Consider the following 14973-nt stretch of genomic DNA (forward strand, 5'->3'; position numbering starts at 1 on the left):
TTTTTTTCAACATTTTTGGTCATCAGTGCAGATGCCATTTGACAAATGCATTCTTTCGCTGTTTTTTCGCCAAAAATTTTGATCCGGAAAAATGCAAGCTGGAAATAATTATAATAGTTTATAATAATTTTCTCCCAATATTTAAATCATTTTCACTAGAACAAAAGCTTGAATCAATTTTATAAACCTTTTGTCTTTGTACATTTTTTAAATGATTGTATGTTTTATTTTGTAAAATATTTGCAATTATTAGGTACCTGTCATTTTTAATATAACTATCAGTATTAAAATTATTTTTTTTAATTTACTTACTTTTTTTACTTTATTAGTTTATTCAATAAACCAAGTTTTACTTTCACACTTAATTAATAATGGATATAATAAAGATAATAATTATTATAATAAAAATTATTTATTACATTTATTATAATAGTCAATATTTAAACAAACGAATTTAAATACGTACGAACTGGTCAGTCACGATGTCACAAATAAACTGAAATTGAAGGATCAAACGAGCCCGCCGAAGGCGGGCGAAGTTCGATCAGAATTATATAATGTCTCGTTCGAGAGGATTACAAACACGTAGTACCGCTGTTCGTACTGCGATGTCACCAAAAATTCAGAGTATGTAAAAGAAAAAGAGAGCCATCTGGTGGTTCTCTATGGACTACGCTCTCCCTTCCACGCTCATATTTTTAGAGAATATCCTGTAAAAATAATAAAAAACCAACAAAAGGATAATAGTATATTAGTCAACAAAAAACGGGTGGGATTGGATCAACGGGTGGGAGGTTATCCTCTCGAACGAGACATTATATAATTCTGATCGAACTTCGCCCGCCTTCGGCGGGCTCGTTTGATCCTTTAATTATATAATGTCTCGTTCTCGGGATTACAAACACGTAGATGTTTAGAGTGTAATTAGTCATGTGATGTTTTTTATTATTTTTTAGAAAATACATCTGTCATTTCTTTAAGAAAACAGTTTCAGCAAAATTGTTTTCAGTGTATTGTAGTGGTCTATTATAAAATTTGGCAAAAACTTGTGATGATTTTGACCATCCAGCTGTTGATTTAATTACGTTAACATCCACTCCTTTTCTAAATGCCGATGAAGTCAAAGCATGCCTCGTGCTGTAAGCGGTGAACTCTTCGCTTACTCCGCTGTCTGATAATACAGCTTTTATCCACCTGCTGATGGTCTGTGACGATGCCTTCTTGTGAGACTTCTTCCAGGTTATTAGCAATTTTTTACAGTTGTTTCTTAGATTCTTTGTTAACTCTATATATTTAAGTACGTGACTAGCAATGCAAAGTTTTGGCTTTTCTTTGAATAAAAGTAAAATCAATATTGGTTGCTTCACGCCTCTTTTTGAAGATTTAATTATATCGCTTATTTCTACTTCTAGACCCTTCTTTGTTCTCTTAATATCCTTCAATCGTATGACAGCCAATGTTTGAAGTCTATGTCCTGTTCCTAAAGCGAGCAGCGTAACCAGTTTTCTCGTTAAATCTTGCAATTTTAGTGACTCAATTGGATCCCACTTTTCAAGGTAATCCAATACGATCTTAGGGTCCTATGTTCTGTCATATCTGGGTCTTGAAGGTCGTTTCTTGTAGACTCCTTTAAAAAATTTTTTAAGCAATGAACTCGAAGACAAATTTGTTTTCGCAATCAAAGATATGGCAGCCCTCATTGAATTTAGGGTCCTATAATAAGATGCTCCTAACTCAAATCTCATGGATAAAAATTCGAGTAAATCAGCTTCTGATACCTCGTACGGATCCAGTTCTTTTTTGATACAAAAAAGCCACCATAATTTTATAGGATTCGAATATTGCTTTAAAGTGCTTTCTGTTAGAGATGATAACATTATTTCGGCAGTTTGAAGTGAGAGCTCTCTCCTCGTGAACGCTGTCCTGATAATCTGCCTGCAATCAGGGACAGCTTGCGAGACAAGGGATGGTGTTGTGTCCTACAAGGAGACAAAAGCAAATGTTTATTAGGTTTAAACACAATCGGTCTATGTATCAACAAAGATTCGAAAATAGGAAACCAAGGTTGGGTTGTCCAGAATGGGATAACTACAATGCCTTCTGCTCTTTCTGCGATAATTTTTTGTAATACCTTAGGTATTAAGGCAAATGGCGGAAATGCGTAAAAGAAATTACTACTCCAATTAATCGTGAAGGCGTCTACATAGGATCTTTCTGGATCTTTGAACCAAGAGCAAAAAATATCGCATTTTGCATTGATTCTGGTAGCAAATAAATCAATTTTTGGCTTTCCGAAAGCCTGGATTATCCTTCTAAAGGCAAAATCTGCAATCCCATTCTGTGTCAATTTTGTCCAACCTTGACTCTCTATCTGCCTCGACATTCTCCTTAGATGGAATATATGATGCAAAAATCCATAGATCTATCGCCTCGCACCATTGCCATAATTGTCTGGCCAAATTATTTAAGTGTGGGTATTGAATACCACCCATGCGATTTACATAGGAAATTGCCGTGGTATTATCCACTCTAAGAAGAATGTCACAATGAGAGAGATCAGCAGCAAAAATCTTCAGGGCCAGAAAGATTGCAAGTAGCTCTAAGTAGTTGATGTGGCAATTTTTTTCTTCCACCGACCAGAAACCGTGCGCCCGTTTTTTTTTCGCAGAAAGCCCCCCAGCCTGTTAACGAGGCATCTGAGAAAATTGTTATTTTGTACGAATGGGCTCCGAAATTATTCAATGACGAGAGGATGCTTCTTTTCCACCATGCAAAATCTTCTTTTTTCTTTAAGCTCTACCTTGCTTTCATAGTCGTCGTCATTGATCAACAAAGCTAGATACTTCTCTCTCTCTCAAACCGTTTTGTATATAACCAACCATACTTGATTGCTGGACAAGCAGCTATCAGATTCCCGATAAATTGAGCTAATTCTCTAACCCTACATTCTTTCTTTTTGTTTATTTGTTCAATCATTTTTAAAATCTTTTGTCGTTTTACTTTTGGTAATTCTAACGTCAACCGTTCTGAATTCACACCAAAACCTAAAAATTGGCACTGTCTACTTGGCTTTAAGACACTTTTTCTCCGATTTATAATAAAACCCAGGGATTCTAATAATTTAATTGTCATTGTTATATTTTTCTCGCATGAAGAGATATTAGGACCAATACATAGTATGTCGTCCAAGTATGCCACTGATAAATGACCGCGTTTACGTAAGAAATTTAAAACTAGTTTTAAAACCTTTGTAAAAATAAACGGAGCTGTAGCTAAACCAAATAGTAAACAGCAAAACTCATAGAGTTGTGATTGAAAACGGAATCTAAGAAATTTTCTGCAATTTACGTGGATAGAAATCAGAAAATCTGCATCCTCAAGATCCAAATTAGCCATAAAATCCCTTTCGGAAACTAATTTTGACACTCATTTTATGTCCTCTAGCTTAAAATGGACCGTATCAATAAAAGCATTAAAATTTTTTAAATTTAATATAAATCTCTTTGTACCGTCTGATTTATCTATTAAAAAATAAGAGGAAACAAATTGACCCTCTTCGTCATAACATGGACAAATAGCCCCTAAACTTAACAACCTATCAATAGCTTCCTTGCATTCTCCTAGCCCTTGGGATGAATTTATAAAATTATCTGGTTCTTTAACCTGAAAAACAGGTTGATTAAATTCAATTCTATAACCTTGTATACAGTCTAAAACAAATTTACTATCTGTGATCTCTCTCCACCTATCAATAAAAAATCTCAATCGTCCTGCTTTCGACGATACCTCTAGTATCGACGGTCCGTCTTCGGACGCGTTGATCTCGATTGTGGCTGAGGAGGCTGTTGGTACGGCTTCCTCGACGCACTGGACCCGGTCGGCTTCGTCTTGTACGTTGATTTTGAACTCCCCATCCTCGACCACTGAATCTTGGAGGATGGGGTCTTCCAGTTTAACTGGTCCGAATTTTTTAACGGCAACTTCTTTGTAGTTGGCTTAGGTTTCATCTCAGCAGCAACTTTTTCAATAGTTTTGGTCGATTTTATCTTTTCTGATAAACCTTCTCCAAATAAGAATTTATCCATCTTTGACTTTTCCAAGACCTCCTTTATATTCTTCTCCATACCTGGTAGAATAAAGGATCGCCTAGTTACAGCTTCTCGATGGTGAGCCTCTGCTATGAGCTTCCCAGCATCCGAGAGATACTGTAAGAGTTGCTTCCTATCAACTCCTTCGTCCTTTTCGTCAAGCAATAGGGAAATACCCATACCTAGAACCAGCATTGCCGATCCAATAGTCTTTTGGATCTCACTGGCGTATTTGTCTCTTTTCAAAGCAGCATCTTGCATAGTAGCTGAAATCTCTGGATTCAGAACTTGAGCCTCCAGCTGGCAGTTGCTTGCACGTGGGTATTTTGATAACAACTCACTTTTGAGTTCTTTTTTCAGGCCTTCGTTAATATAATTAGACCAACGAGTGGCTATTTCTGGGTGTAAGGTTCCCACTTGAGGGTCCTCGGCTTGATGATCTTCACCCAGAATTTCCATAATTTCATCTTCAAGTTTTTTATTTCCTGGAACATTACTGTCTGTAATTTCAGGTGTTTTGGGAAGCTTAGATAATTCAGACTCATCCGGTGTTTTAGAAACACCAGACTGTTTGGGACTGTCAGCTGATTTTAAAACATGCGCAGACTCGGAACTCGGTGGTGTTTGTTTACTATGTGTCATCTGGGAATCTTCCGATGGTAAGTCATTCTCCTGTTGAGATCCATCCGTCGATAAAGATGGTTCCGTGTCGCTGTGGTTTCCCGATGAGCCTGAGTTTGCTTCTGTTAACAGAGAGCAATTAAATAATTATGTCTGTACCACTCGTGTACGCACTAAACCAGATTTAAGAACAATATGTCCCACCACTCGTGTGGGCCCATCGTCAATTAAAACAAAAAAACTGTCTTTAATACTGCACATGGCGAATATTACAAGACCGATGCTTACCAGATGCTTTGGACGCGAGTGATGGCGGGCGTTGGTCGTTGGCTTTCGTTTGTCTGAAAGCTTCCTCTAATTCCTTCAGCTTTTTCCAAATCTTATCCTCCCTCTCTTCTCGTTCTCTTTTCCTCTTGCTTTTTGACATCTTCTCCCGTTAATTGAATCGAATATACTTAATTATTTTTCACTTTTATATAAAATATAAACTCTGATGATGTGATGCTATCGAGCACAAATAACGTTATGAGCGTGGAAGGGAGAGTGTAGTCCATAGAGGACCACCAGATGGCTCTCTTTTTCTTTTACATACTCTGAATTTGTGGTGACATCGCAGTACGAACAGCGGTACTACGTGTTTGTAATCCCGAGAACGAGACATTATATAATAAGAAATACACACACACACACACACACACACACACACACACACACACACACACACACATGTCCTTCTTCTCTTAGTAGTAATAAAAGTTCAGCAATTACATTTAATTGAAGACTGTTTAAATTTTTTAAGGCCCACTGTCGAAGTTGTTCTTGAAAGCTTTTATTTAAACCAGTTTTATCTTCAATGTCATCACTGTTGTCATCACTTTCATTATTTTTGTCGCTTAATTTATTACTTGTATCATTCTCATCATTATCAATATCATTGTCACAACTAATACCAGAATGGATGCAAATGTCATCACTATTTACACTGTTATCATTTACACTATTATTGACACTTAGGTTACTTGAGTTATTTACAGAAATATTTGCATCGCATTATTCATCGTTATTTACATTTTTTTTTAATTCTCTAATTTTTTTTTTTAATCGCTGATATGCTTGTGGCATTGTGAAAACAAAATTAATTGGTCAATATAACCTACAATATAAGAGATGTAAATGAAATAAATGTGCTCTCAGAAATGAGAAACAGATTTTTGGCGCATGCGCAAGGACGTATGGATTTGATATCGGCCGATGAAAGGCTGTTGATCGCATGCTATTTTTATTTACAATTGAATGGCTAATGACAGTTTGCCAGATATGTGCCATTAAAAATTGCCAACGCTTGGCCGACCGTTCGTCGCCTAACATCGGTCGATGTATGACTTTGTATGGGTACAACGTACACAGTTTTTACTAATTTTAGCAACTTAAAGTACTTTTTATTAATTAATTGTTGTCGTCATTGAGAGCGAGTATAATACTAGATGGAATGTATCATTGTATAGAAGACAAGCTAAACTAACCAAAGCCAAGTGATTTCGACGCTTTAGGGAGTTTGTCGTTAAATCGAGTGATGTTTCATGGAGTTTACACTGTATATTAAAACTATAATTTCGAAAGTGACTCACATGTAAATAAAAAAACTACGTAATTTCCGAGCCTCGAATTCCGAACTCATTTGACCTCACACATTAACATAGACCTTGAAAAAATAAAATAACAATTAATCATTCCGATAAACTATAAATCGCTTGAAACAAAACATTCAATGTGTAAAAAATGAGTTCAAAATACATTCCCATCAAGGTAAAATTGTTTTTCAACAACAAATCACTTTTTAAAAATCTTTTACAAGCCGTGAAAATTTTTTTACAACATTAAAATTCAAGCAATAATTCACAGAAAGACGATACTTACATAAATATTCTAGTTATTGTCTTTAAATTTATTTCCCCATCAATTAAGTTAACGTCATTCAATTACGCTTAACATTGAACTTGACAGTTTCGAATATTTTCACAACCTATCTGCATAAATGTACTTAAATAATAGACTTATTAATGTTCTAGGAAAACTTTTAGTTTTATTACTGTTTTGCTGAAATATACAAACATACAAAACTAAGCATGCGTAATATTTCCTAACAGCGATGATTATTTATAATCACCTCGTTATCGGCTTACTAATAATATGTATTTGCATAAATAAGAACGTATGTCTTTGAAAGACAGCTGTATAATCATCAATATTGCTATATCGATATTAACAAATTAATATATACTAGTTGATTTTTATTTTATCGCTAGTCTAGTTTTGACAGTACTACTGTTAGTTACTTATGATAATTACCTATATATCATTGAAGGTATAGTTAAAATTTTATCTTAACATTGTATTTCATATTGGTAAATTTTTTTTATAAAACCTCTTTTTGTGAAAACGATATGAGTGTAAATTTTTTATAATAATTTTTGAGTACCAAAATTGATCGTAGTGCTGGTAGATAATTATTTTTTTATTACTTTCGATAACAACCTAAATCTACGACATATTTAGAGTGCTATGTATTGATAGCAATGTTAGTAAATAAGTATGATTCATTGGAAATATTTTTATATAATGTTTGATATTAAAGTAGGAAAAATTATTATTGGGTTTTACGCTAATGATAGTAATAGTAGTAGAAAAAAAAAACATTATGTCAATAATAATTCGAATCGTTCGGAGTCCATAAATTGATAAAATTCAAAGCGAGATAAGCTTTGAAATTTCTCAGTAATGTTAATAGCGTTTTTAAATTGTTTATTTCATTTTCGTCGAGTTTTTAAGTTAAAAAATGCTCGTTGTTGATAAGAAAATCAATTACGCTGATAAAAATGATTTTTTTAAAATAACAAAAAATAGAATTACAGAAAAGTATGTTGCATTAACAAAATAGTTTGTTATAGCGTGTAAAAAATCTTAAAAATACATTTTCTGAATCTAAACACTGAAACACTAAAACTAAAGTTTATTTCTACCTAGGAAATTTTTCCCTCGAGTAGAGAAACTAGTATACCTGTGTGGAGAATACCAAAGTTTTTTTTCTACACTAATAAGTGTATGCGAAAAAAAGTAAACTGTATTATTCACTTGGATTCCGGTTAATTTTTATAGTTTCAAACAGTAAAGCGAACATCGGGGTGGCAAAAATATAAATATTACAGAACTTAATGTAGAAAGTATAAAAGTCATATATTATAATTTAATATCCAAAATAAGTGATTAGTAGCTATCACTATAGTAAATAACGACTCTTTTATCTTAAAAAATTACAGTTTCAAACAATAAAAATTGCCATTTTAATATATAGTCGATATTATGAGGAGAAGGGAAACTCAGATGAAAGAGAAGGGGGTCTCACTCTGAGAGAATTTAATATTTGAAACAGTAAGAATTATACTTTTAAAATATACATTTTACCAGTCCAAGCAAGTCAATAATTACAGTTTGATTTTTGGCGTTGCGTTTAAATTTACCATTTTACTTTGTAAATATTGACGTTGCTTGTATTAGAAATTTACTAACTTTACTATATACTATTTACATATCATAAGATCATTTTTTAGGTACGAAATGATAAATATCAAAGTCTGAATTCTTAATTATTATACTTTAACATTTTAGGCATTTACATAGCGAATATTACTGTTTGAAATAGTATTTTCTTCCATGTAAAGAGTAAACTGTAACGTTTAAATGGTAAATATTATAAAGTGAATAGTAAAATCACGATTTTACTGTTTGAAATGATAATTTTTAGCAGTTGATCATTACTTATTATAAATCGACTGTTATTTATTACAGTTTACTTTTTTCTATGTAGTGATTTTTAAAAAACTTGGTTTCTTCCTCAGTAAAATACTAAAATAAAAATATGGCCGACTTAACCTTATTTGACACTGATGCAAATGATATGCTTATCATGTGGTGGACCTTTTTTATTGTAATTAAAGAATAAATAATTAATTATTTATTAATTACACCGGCACACAAAAAAAAAACTTGTCTGTACACCGGGCACCACCTATCTACGGGCATATTTTTCGACCCGCTAAATACGAATTTCAACTCAGTTTAGGCCGTTTAGCCTTCAATTTCGAGTAAATTGCAAAAAACCCCAAAAAATAGCGAAAATTCGATGTTTTGGCAAGAAAAAAAATTTTGAGATCTAAGGTAAGTATAATTTTCATGTATTTTGATCTGTTAAATACTAATTTCAATCATACTTTAATTATAAACTTTTTTAATTCTAAAAAAATTGTAAAATATCCTCAAAAATTGCAAAAATCGAGAAAAATTGGGATTATCTTGGTACAAAAAATTTTGTGGACCCGAGTTGACGAAGATTTTCATGTAATTTAATCTGCTTAATCTGATTCTGCAATAAATTTGGCCCATAGTCCCCTCAAACATGCATAAAACTGCAAAAAACCGATAAAATACCAGAAAATTGCTGCTGAAAAAATGGAAAAAATCTTTTAAACACAATTAAATAAATTTCTTGTATTTTTTATTTCTAAAATACAAGATTAAGATCCAAGAATGTACATAAATTGGATTTTTAACGGTTTTTCGAGGGTATTGTACTGTTTCATTCTCAAATGATCTACGACGTGGATACCTCTTTTTCCATCTTTTCCTTTATTTAGTAAGAATTTGCCATCGTGTTGGGATTTAAACTTCTTCGATGTGCAGACTTCATTTCATTGCATGATCGCTTGTACTTGCAACCAGGGCACCTCCTCGGGGTGACGGTGGGCAACAGAATCATCTGGCAGAGTCCCTGGGTTTACGGCATGTGTGCCGTCATGGCAGGTACAAGTGATGAGTACTTTATGATGCAGGGATTCGGAAACCCAGTATCGGCGTCTGGTCAGGGTGAGAAAGCAGGCCTGCAGGTGTCGTCATCCAGCGACTGCAGCTCTTCAGTAGTGGGAAACTTGGCTACTGGAGAGTATACTATTACAAGAAGCAATTCCCACCTATGCAATAAGAGTCCTGATCTATTTTGTTACGTTTGTGGGAAGTTTGAGCCGGTAAAAAACCGCAGAACGTTTTCAGATAGATTGAAACGAAATTATGATGAATGCATTTGCATTCAAATTACAAATTTGGATTCAGCCTGGGTCCCACACTTTGTTTGTGGTTAATGTAATATCGACTAAGTCTCATAAAACAATATTTCAAAGCTCTGGACAAGGATGATGATTGTTTCCAGTACTTGAGAGAAAAGTTTCCGGCGATAAGTGATGCCAAATTAAAAGAGGAAATTTTATTAGGAAATAATATAAGTGAAAATTACAGGACAGTAGTCAAAGAATTAGTGACAAATTATAAAAATTTAGGATGCTTAACGAATCTAAAATTACACTTCCTAGATTCTCACATCGATCACTTTCCTGAGAATCTTGGGGAGCTTAGTGAAGAACAGGGAGAACGTTTTCATCAAGACATAAGTGAAATGGAGACTAGATATCAAGGGAATTAGAATATCAACATGATGGCAGGCTATTACTGGATACTCAAAAGAGATATACCAAAAGAAAATAACAAACGAAAGAGAAATCCACTCTGTAGATCATTTGAAAATAAAAGAGTTCGATACCACCGGAAAACAGTTTAAAAGTTGGGAAAATTATTCAGATTTTAATCTTGTATTTTGTTAATAAAAAATACCAGAAATTTATTTAATTGTGTTTAAAATATTTTTTTGCTCGACGGGCAGAAAGCGTCACGTATGCCAAAACATCGAATTTTCACGCTTTTTTGGGGTCTTTTGCAATTTACTCGAAATTGAAGGCTGGACGGCCTAAACTGACTTGAAATTCGTATTCAGCGGGTTGAAAAACATGCTCGTAGATAGATGGCGCCCGATCTACAGACAATTTTTTTTTGTGTGCCGGTGTTATCTATATCTATACTACTATATAAATCTATTGACTCTGTCTATACATTTAATTTTTTCATCTAATTTTGTGATAAATAATCGTTTTATGATGCGCTGATTCACATCCGACTATTTTTTTTTTTTTGTCTGTCTGTCTATCTGTCTGTCTGTATGTCTTCTTATAACTCAAGAACGGCTTGACGAATTTTAATAAAAATTGGTATACAGTCAGAACACGTGATTCTGCGAATGATAGGACACATATGATGTCGGTCAACCCAGTGGTGGTTGTGAAATAGGAGTCCAAATCGTTATTATTTTAGTATTTCTTCAGTAGCCATATGCAGATTTGTGTGTGTGTGTGTGTGTGTGTGTGTGTGTGTGTGTGTGTGTGTGTGTGTGTGTGTGTGTGTGTGTGTGTAATAAAAAATTAATAAAAAAGTGTGTAATAAAAATTAAAAAAAAATACAGACATCTTTTTTAAATTCATACTTTTTAAAACCCAAATATATTTAGGGTAATTATTTACAAGTGGGGTCCACCCTATTTTCGGCCATATCTAGGTGAAGCATTAACATTATTTAATTTTTTATTCTGCTTATTTTTATGACGTATTTATGATAAAAATGTCGTGAGAGAAAAAAAAATAAAGATATCATTTTTTTGGATAAAATTTCTATTTTATCTTTTTTGATGTTTTTGATATATATATTTTTTTTTTTTGAAAAATACATAAAAAAACGAACAATTAGAAAAAAATGATCAATTTGATCAAAAAAAAAAATTAACATGGCCCAGTATGCGTGAACCCCACTTGTAAATAATTACCATATTTATTATGTAACGGGTACTTTTTGACCAATTTTACCCCCGGCTCGATTTTAAGCTCGCCGGAGTCCAGGATTCTAACGAGGGGTAATTTCGAAATTAATCAAACTCGGAAATTTAATTAATATTAACAAACAAAACCTCTTTTATTTCAATAAACAAAAACATTAAACATTTTACAAAAGAAAACGGCGATTAAACAAAATAAAACCCATACATACACGGCGTTTACAATTTCCATTACCGTCGTTGGTAAAATCATTCGCCCGTCGTACCTTTCAAAACGCGTCGCTAATTCCCTTCAGTCGGCCCTCTGGTGCCCAGCTCCTGACAGGTGACTAGTGCCGCCCCGCAGGCTAATTCGCGATTCCCAAAGGAAGAGTGAATAGAATCCACCTCTCCCTCACCTAGTCGGCTTGGTTTGCCACCTTTTGGCTGAAGGCCTCCAGGTGGAGAGTCGCCTTTACTCGTAGGTGGAAAAGTTCACTTACCTGTGGTAGTCCGCACCAGGTAGAGTGGACTCTCTTCAATTTCCTCGGCTAGAAGTCTCCAGACGAAGAAATTAACCCAGAGAAAGGTTGCTCAACGGCGGATAATTTTTTGGGCTTTATCAACCCAAAAATTATTACTAAAAGCGATAATTATTTGCAAAATTATCGCCACCTATCGCACGCCGTCGAACTTCGGGAAATTCCCGAAAAATTATAAATTTAAAATCAAAATCACTCAAACAATTTAACAGATTACATCAATTTCAATCAAATTGCACTTCCATACAATATCTCGCCGAGACTTAGAAAAAAAATAATTTACACACAAAATTTTATTTTTATAAAATTATTTCCCCTACAAATTTACATTCTGAGACTTAGAAAAATAATCTCTGAATAAATTTAATTTATTCAGAGTTTATTTTAATTAGCTCTTCTTTTCAGGTAAATTAAATTTTTGTTCTTTGAAAGAACAAAAATTATCGCTACGTAGTTTCGCTTTTATTAACTCGGCGACTTTGTACTGCGAGCGGACGATCGTCGAAATTAATCGCCATCTATCGCGTGATTGCAAACTACGAAATTCATTTTCTCTTTTAACTGTCGTTTTAAAATAGTTTTAAATCAAAAAAACAATTAGTTATAGTAATACTAATAATTAATAATAAGCGAAATAATTAAACTCATGAACAAACTTAAACCTAAAAACATAAATTGTCGCGGCATGGCAGTCGACGCGGTCGCGGTAGCGGTGGCTCGCGTCCATCGCTTGCTCGGTCCGTCGATTACAAATACCGCATGCTGTAGCATATCTTACTTTTACTACAGTTAACGCTTAACTACAATATTGGAGTAAATCTACCTACAATTTGGAGTTGTCTCAGGTCATACTCCAGCCTGCGGTAAATGGAACTACAGTTGTTGTTGCCACTACCACAATTTATTTTCCGTGTAGGAATCTTCCGTAAGAGATGTAGAATTAATATATGAATGAATTTTATGATAAGTTCGCCTCACAGAGGCTTGCAGGGGTGAGGGTTAACAATAAAAATTTTTAATTTTCAAGCTATAGCTCTTATAGATTCCAAATTTAGTAGGAGTCTTCTATATGTGATATAGAAATGATCTAAGAGCGGATTTTACAATAAACCACTCCTAATACGTATCGCGGGGATGAGTGTTAATAATAAAAAATCCTAATTTCCTAAATGTAGCTTCTACAAACTATAAATTTCGTAGGAATCTTTTATTTCTCATGCAGAGATTATCTCAAAATTGATTTCAAAAAATTCTACTTCCGATAGGGATTGCGGGGGTGGGTGTTAAAATATTAATATTCTATTTTTAAACTGTAACTTCTACAGACTCCAAATTTGGTCGGAATCTTCGTATATGATGTTAAGTTTGGCTAAGAATGGATTTTCTCGAATTCTAACTCCAAAACGGATTGCGGGCACGTTAACAATAAAAATCTCTCATTTCCAAACAATACTTTCTTTGGACTTGAACTTTAGTTGAAACCATTTGTTTATAATGAAGAAATCATCTCGAATAGGATCTTCTGAAGCCCCCCCCCCCCCCATCACATAGGAGTGCGGGAGTGATAATTGTCAAAAAATTCATATTGTTCCTACAGACATAAAATTTGATAGAATCTTAAGAGAAACAGGAAATTATAGAGATGGCCTCCAAGGTCAACCGATTTAAATATTTTTCTATTCATTTAATGGACTAAGAATTTTACATACATCTTCCTTTGCTGATTACACAAACGATGAATTATTCTCATTACGGGATCGCGGAAATGTAACAGATTAAAATAAATGCATTTTATAAACTCTTGAGCTTAGAAAAGAAATTTGGCTACTTATTTTAATAAAATTCGTAAAGAACATGTACAATTAATTTTCTACAAAAAATTGTTGTCACGGAGGAAATTTTAATTAACAGTATAATTCTTTGCACTTTAAGCTAGGTAGATTTTCAACTTTACTTATGAGATCTGCAATTACTTTAACTGAAATTTTCAATGCTCATTTCAAAATTTTTTCTTTCGTGTCAATTATTAATCATTTTTGGAAGAAAGCCACAAAAATTTTTGTAGTGATTGTACATTGAAAGTTGCAATGAATATTAGCTAGAATAATCACATGGATAAATAGTACAGGCCAATCCGATGGGATTTGGAATCTGGGAAAGTCAAAACAATACTCTAATTAAATTTTAAGTTTAGATCTGAAAATACAACTATACACGGAAAAAAGTAAACTGTAATAAATAACAGTCGATTTATAATAAGCAATGATCAACTGCTAAAAATTACCATTTCAAACAGTTAAATCGTGATTTTACTATTCACTTTATAATATTTACCATTTAAACGTTACAATTTACTCTTTACATGGAAGAAAATACTATTTCAAACAGTAATATTTGCTATGTAAATGCCTAAAATGTTAAAGTATAATAATTAAGAATTCAGACTTTGATATTTATCATTTCGTACCTAAAAAATGATCTTATGATATGTAAAAAGTATAAAATAAAGTTAGTAAATTTCTAATACAAGCAACGTCAATATTTACAAAGTAAAATGGTAAATTTTAAACGCAACGCCAAAAATCAAACTGTAATTATTGACTTGCTTGGACTGGTAAAATGTATATTTTAAAAGTATAATTTTTACTGTTTCAAATGTTAAATTCTCTCAGAGTGAGACCCCCTTCTCTTTCATCTGAGTTCCCCTTCTCATAATATGGACTATATTATGACTATACGAAGACGCTTGCACGTGTGAATGTGTAAGTAAATATGTGTGACTACGTTAGCTATAGAAACTAGTTAGTCATACAGTTAGTTGTGTCTTTGTTTGGCACATACTTTACTGGACACTGACGCTCTTTCTCTAACAAATAAAGAGACGTTATTTTTAATTAATAATTAATTATCTATGCGGTTAATTGAAAAATGGCTAAGGACTTTTCGTCTTAGAATTATTTTTTTCATCAGATGCTAC

General features: G+C 33.3%; 2 protein-coding genes and 1 long non-coding RNA gene across 3 annotated transcripts in view; 1 reads left to right on the forward strand and 2 right to left on the reverse strand.

Annotated features, from left to right (window-relative positions):
- Positions 1 to 3752: 3752 nt before the first annotated feature.
- On the reverse strand, positions 3753 to 5775 carry LOC123267280. The gene is made up of 2 exons (XM_044731830.1): positions 4983 to 5775; positions 3753 to 4828 (listed from the first exon to the last, which is right to left on the reverse strand). The coding sequence occupies exons 1-2, from the start codon at positions 5134 to 5136 to the stop codon at positions 3789 to 3791; spliced, it is 1194 nt and encodes a 397-aa protein (XP_044587765.1). The 5' UTR covers positions 5137 to 5775; the 3' UTR covers positions 3753 to 3788.
- A 552-nt stretch (positions 5776 to 6327) lies between these two features.
- Positions 6328 to 6807, reverse strand: LOC123266872. Its single transcript, XR_006509889.1, has 2 exons — positions 6627 to 6807; positions 6328 to 6411 (listed from the first exon to the last, which is right to left on the reverse strand). It is a non-coding gene; the product is annotated as an uncharacterized LOC123266872 (long non-coding RNA).
- A 139-nt stretch (positions 6808 to 6946) lies between these two features.
- The window catches only part of LOC123266871 (protein yellow-like), a 34645-nt gene continuing 26618 nt past the window's right edge, over positions 6947 to 14973 (forward strand). The window contains exon 1 of the mRNA XM_044731311.1: positions 6947 to 7074. The gene's annotated coding sequence lies outside the window, so the exon portion shown is untranslated. The remainder of the gene's footprint in view (positions 7075 to 14973) is intronic.

The sequence above is a fragment of the Cotesia glomerata genome, linkage group LG6 (genome assembly GCF_020080835.1).
Source record: "Cotesia glomerata isolate CgM1 linkage group LG6, MPM_Cglom_v2.3, whole genome shotgun sequence".
Classification (NCBI taxonomy): Eukaryota; Metazoa; Arthropoda; class Insecta; order Hymenoptera; family Braconidae; genus Cotesia; species Cotesia glomerata.

Excerpts from the sequence above, each read along its gene's own strand:
- LOC123267280 (XM_044731830.1), bottom strand. The coding sequence starts at position 5,136 with ATGTCAAAAAGCAAGAGGAAAAGAGAACGAGAAGAGAGGGAGGATAAG. Across the intron at positions 4,829-4,982 it reads ATCTGGTAAGCATCGGTCTT|CAAACTCAGGCTCATCGGGA; the intron begins GTAATATTCGCC and ends TGTTAACAGAAG.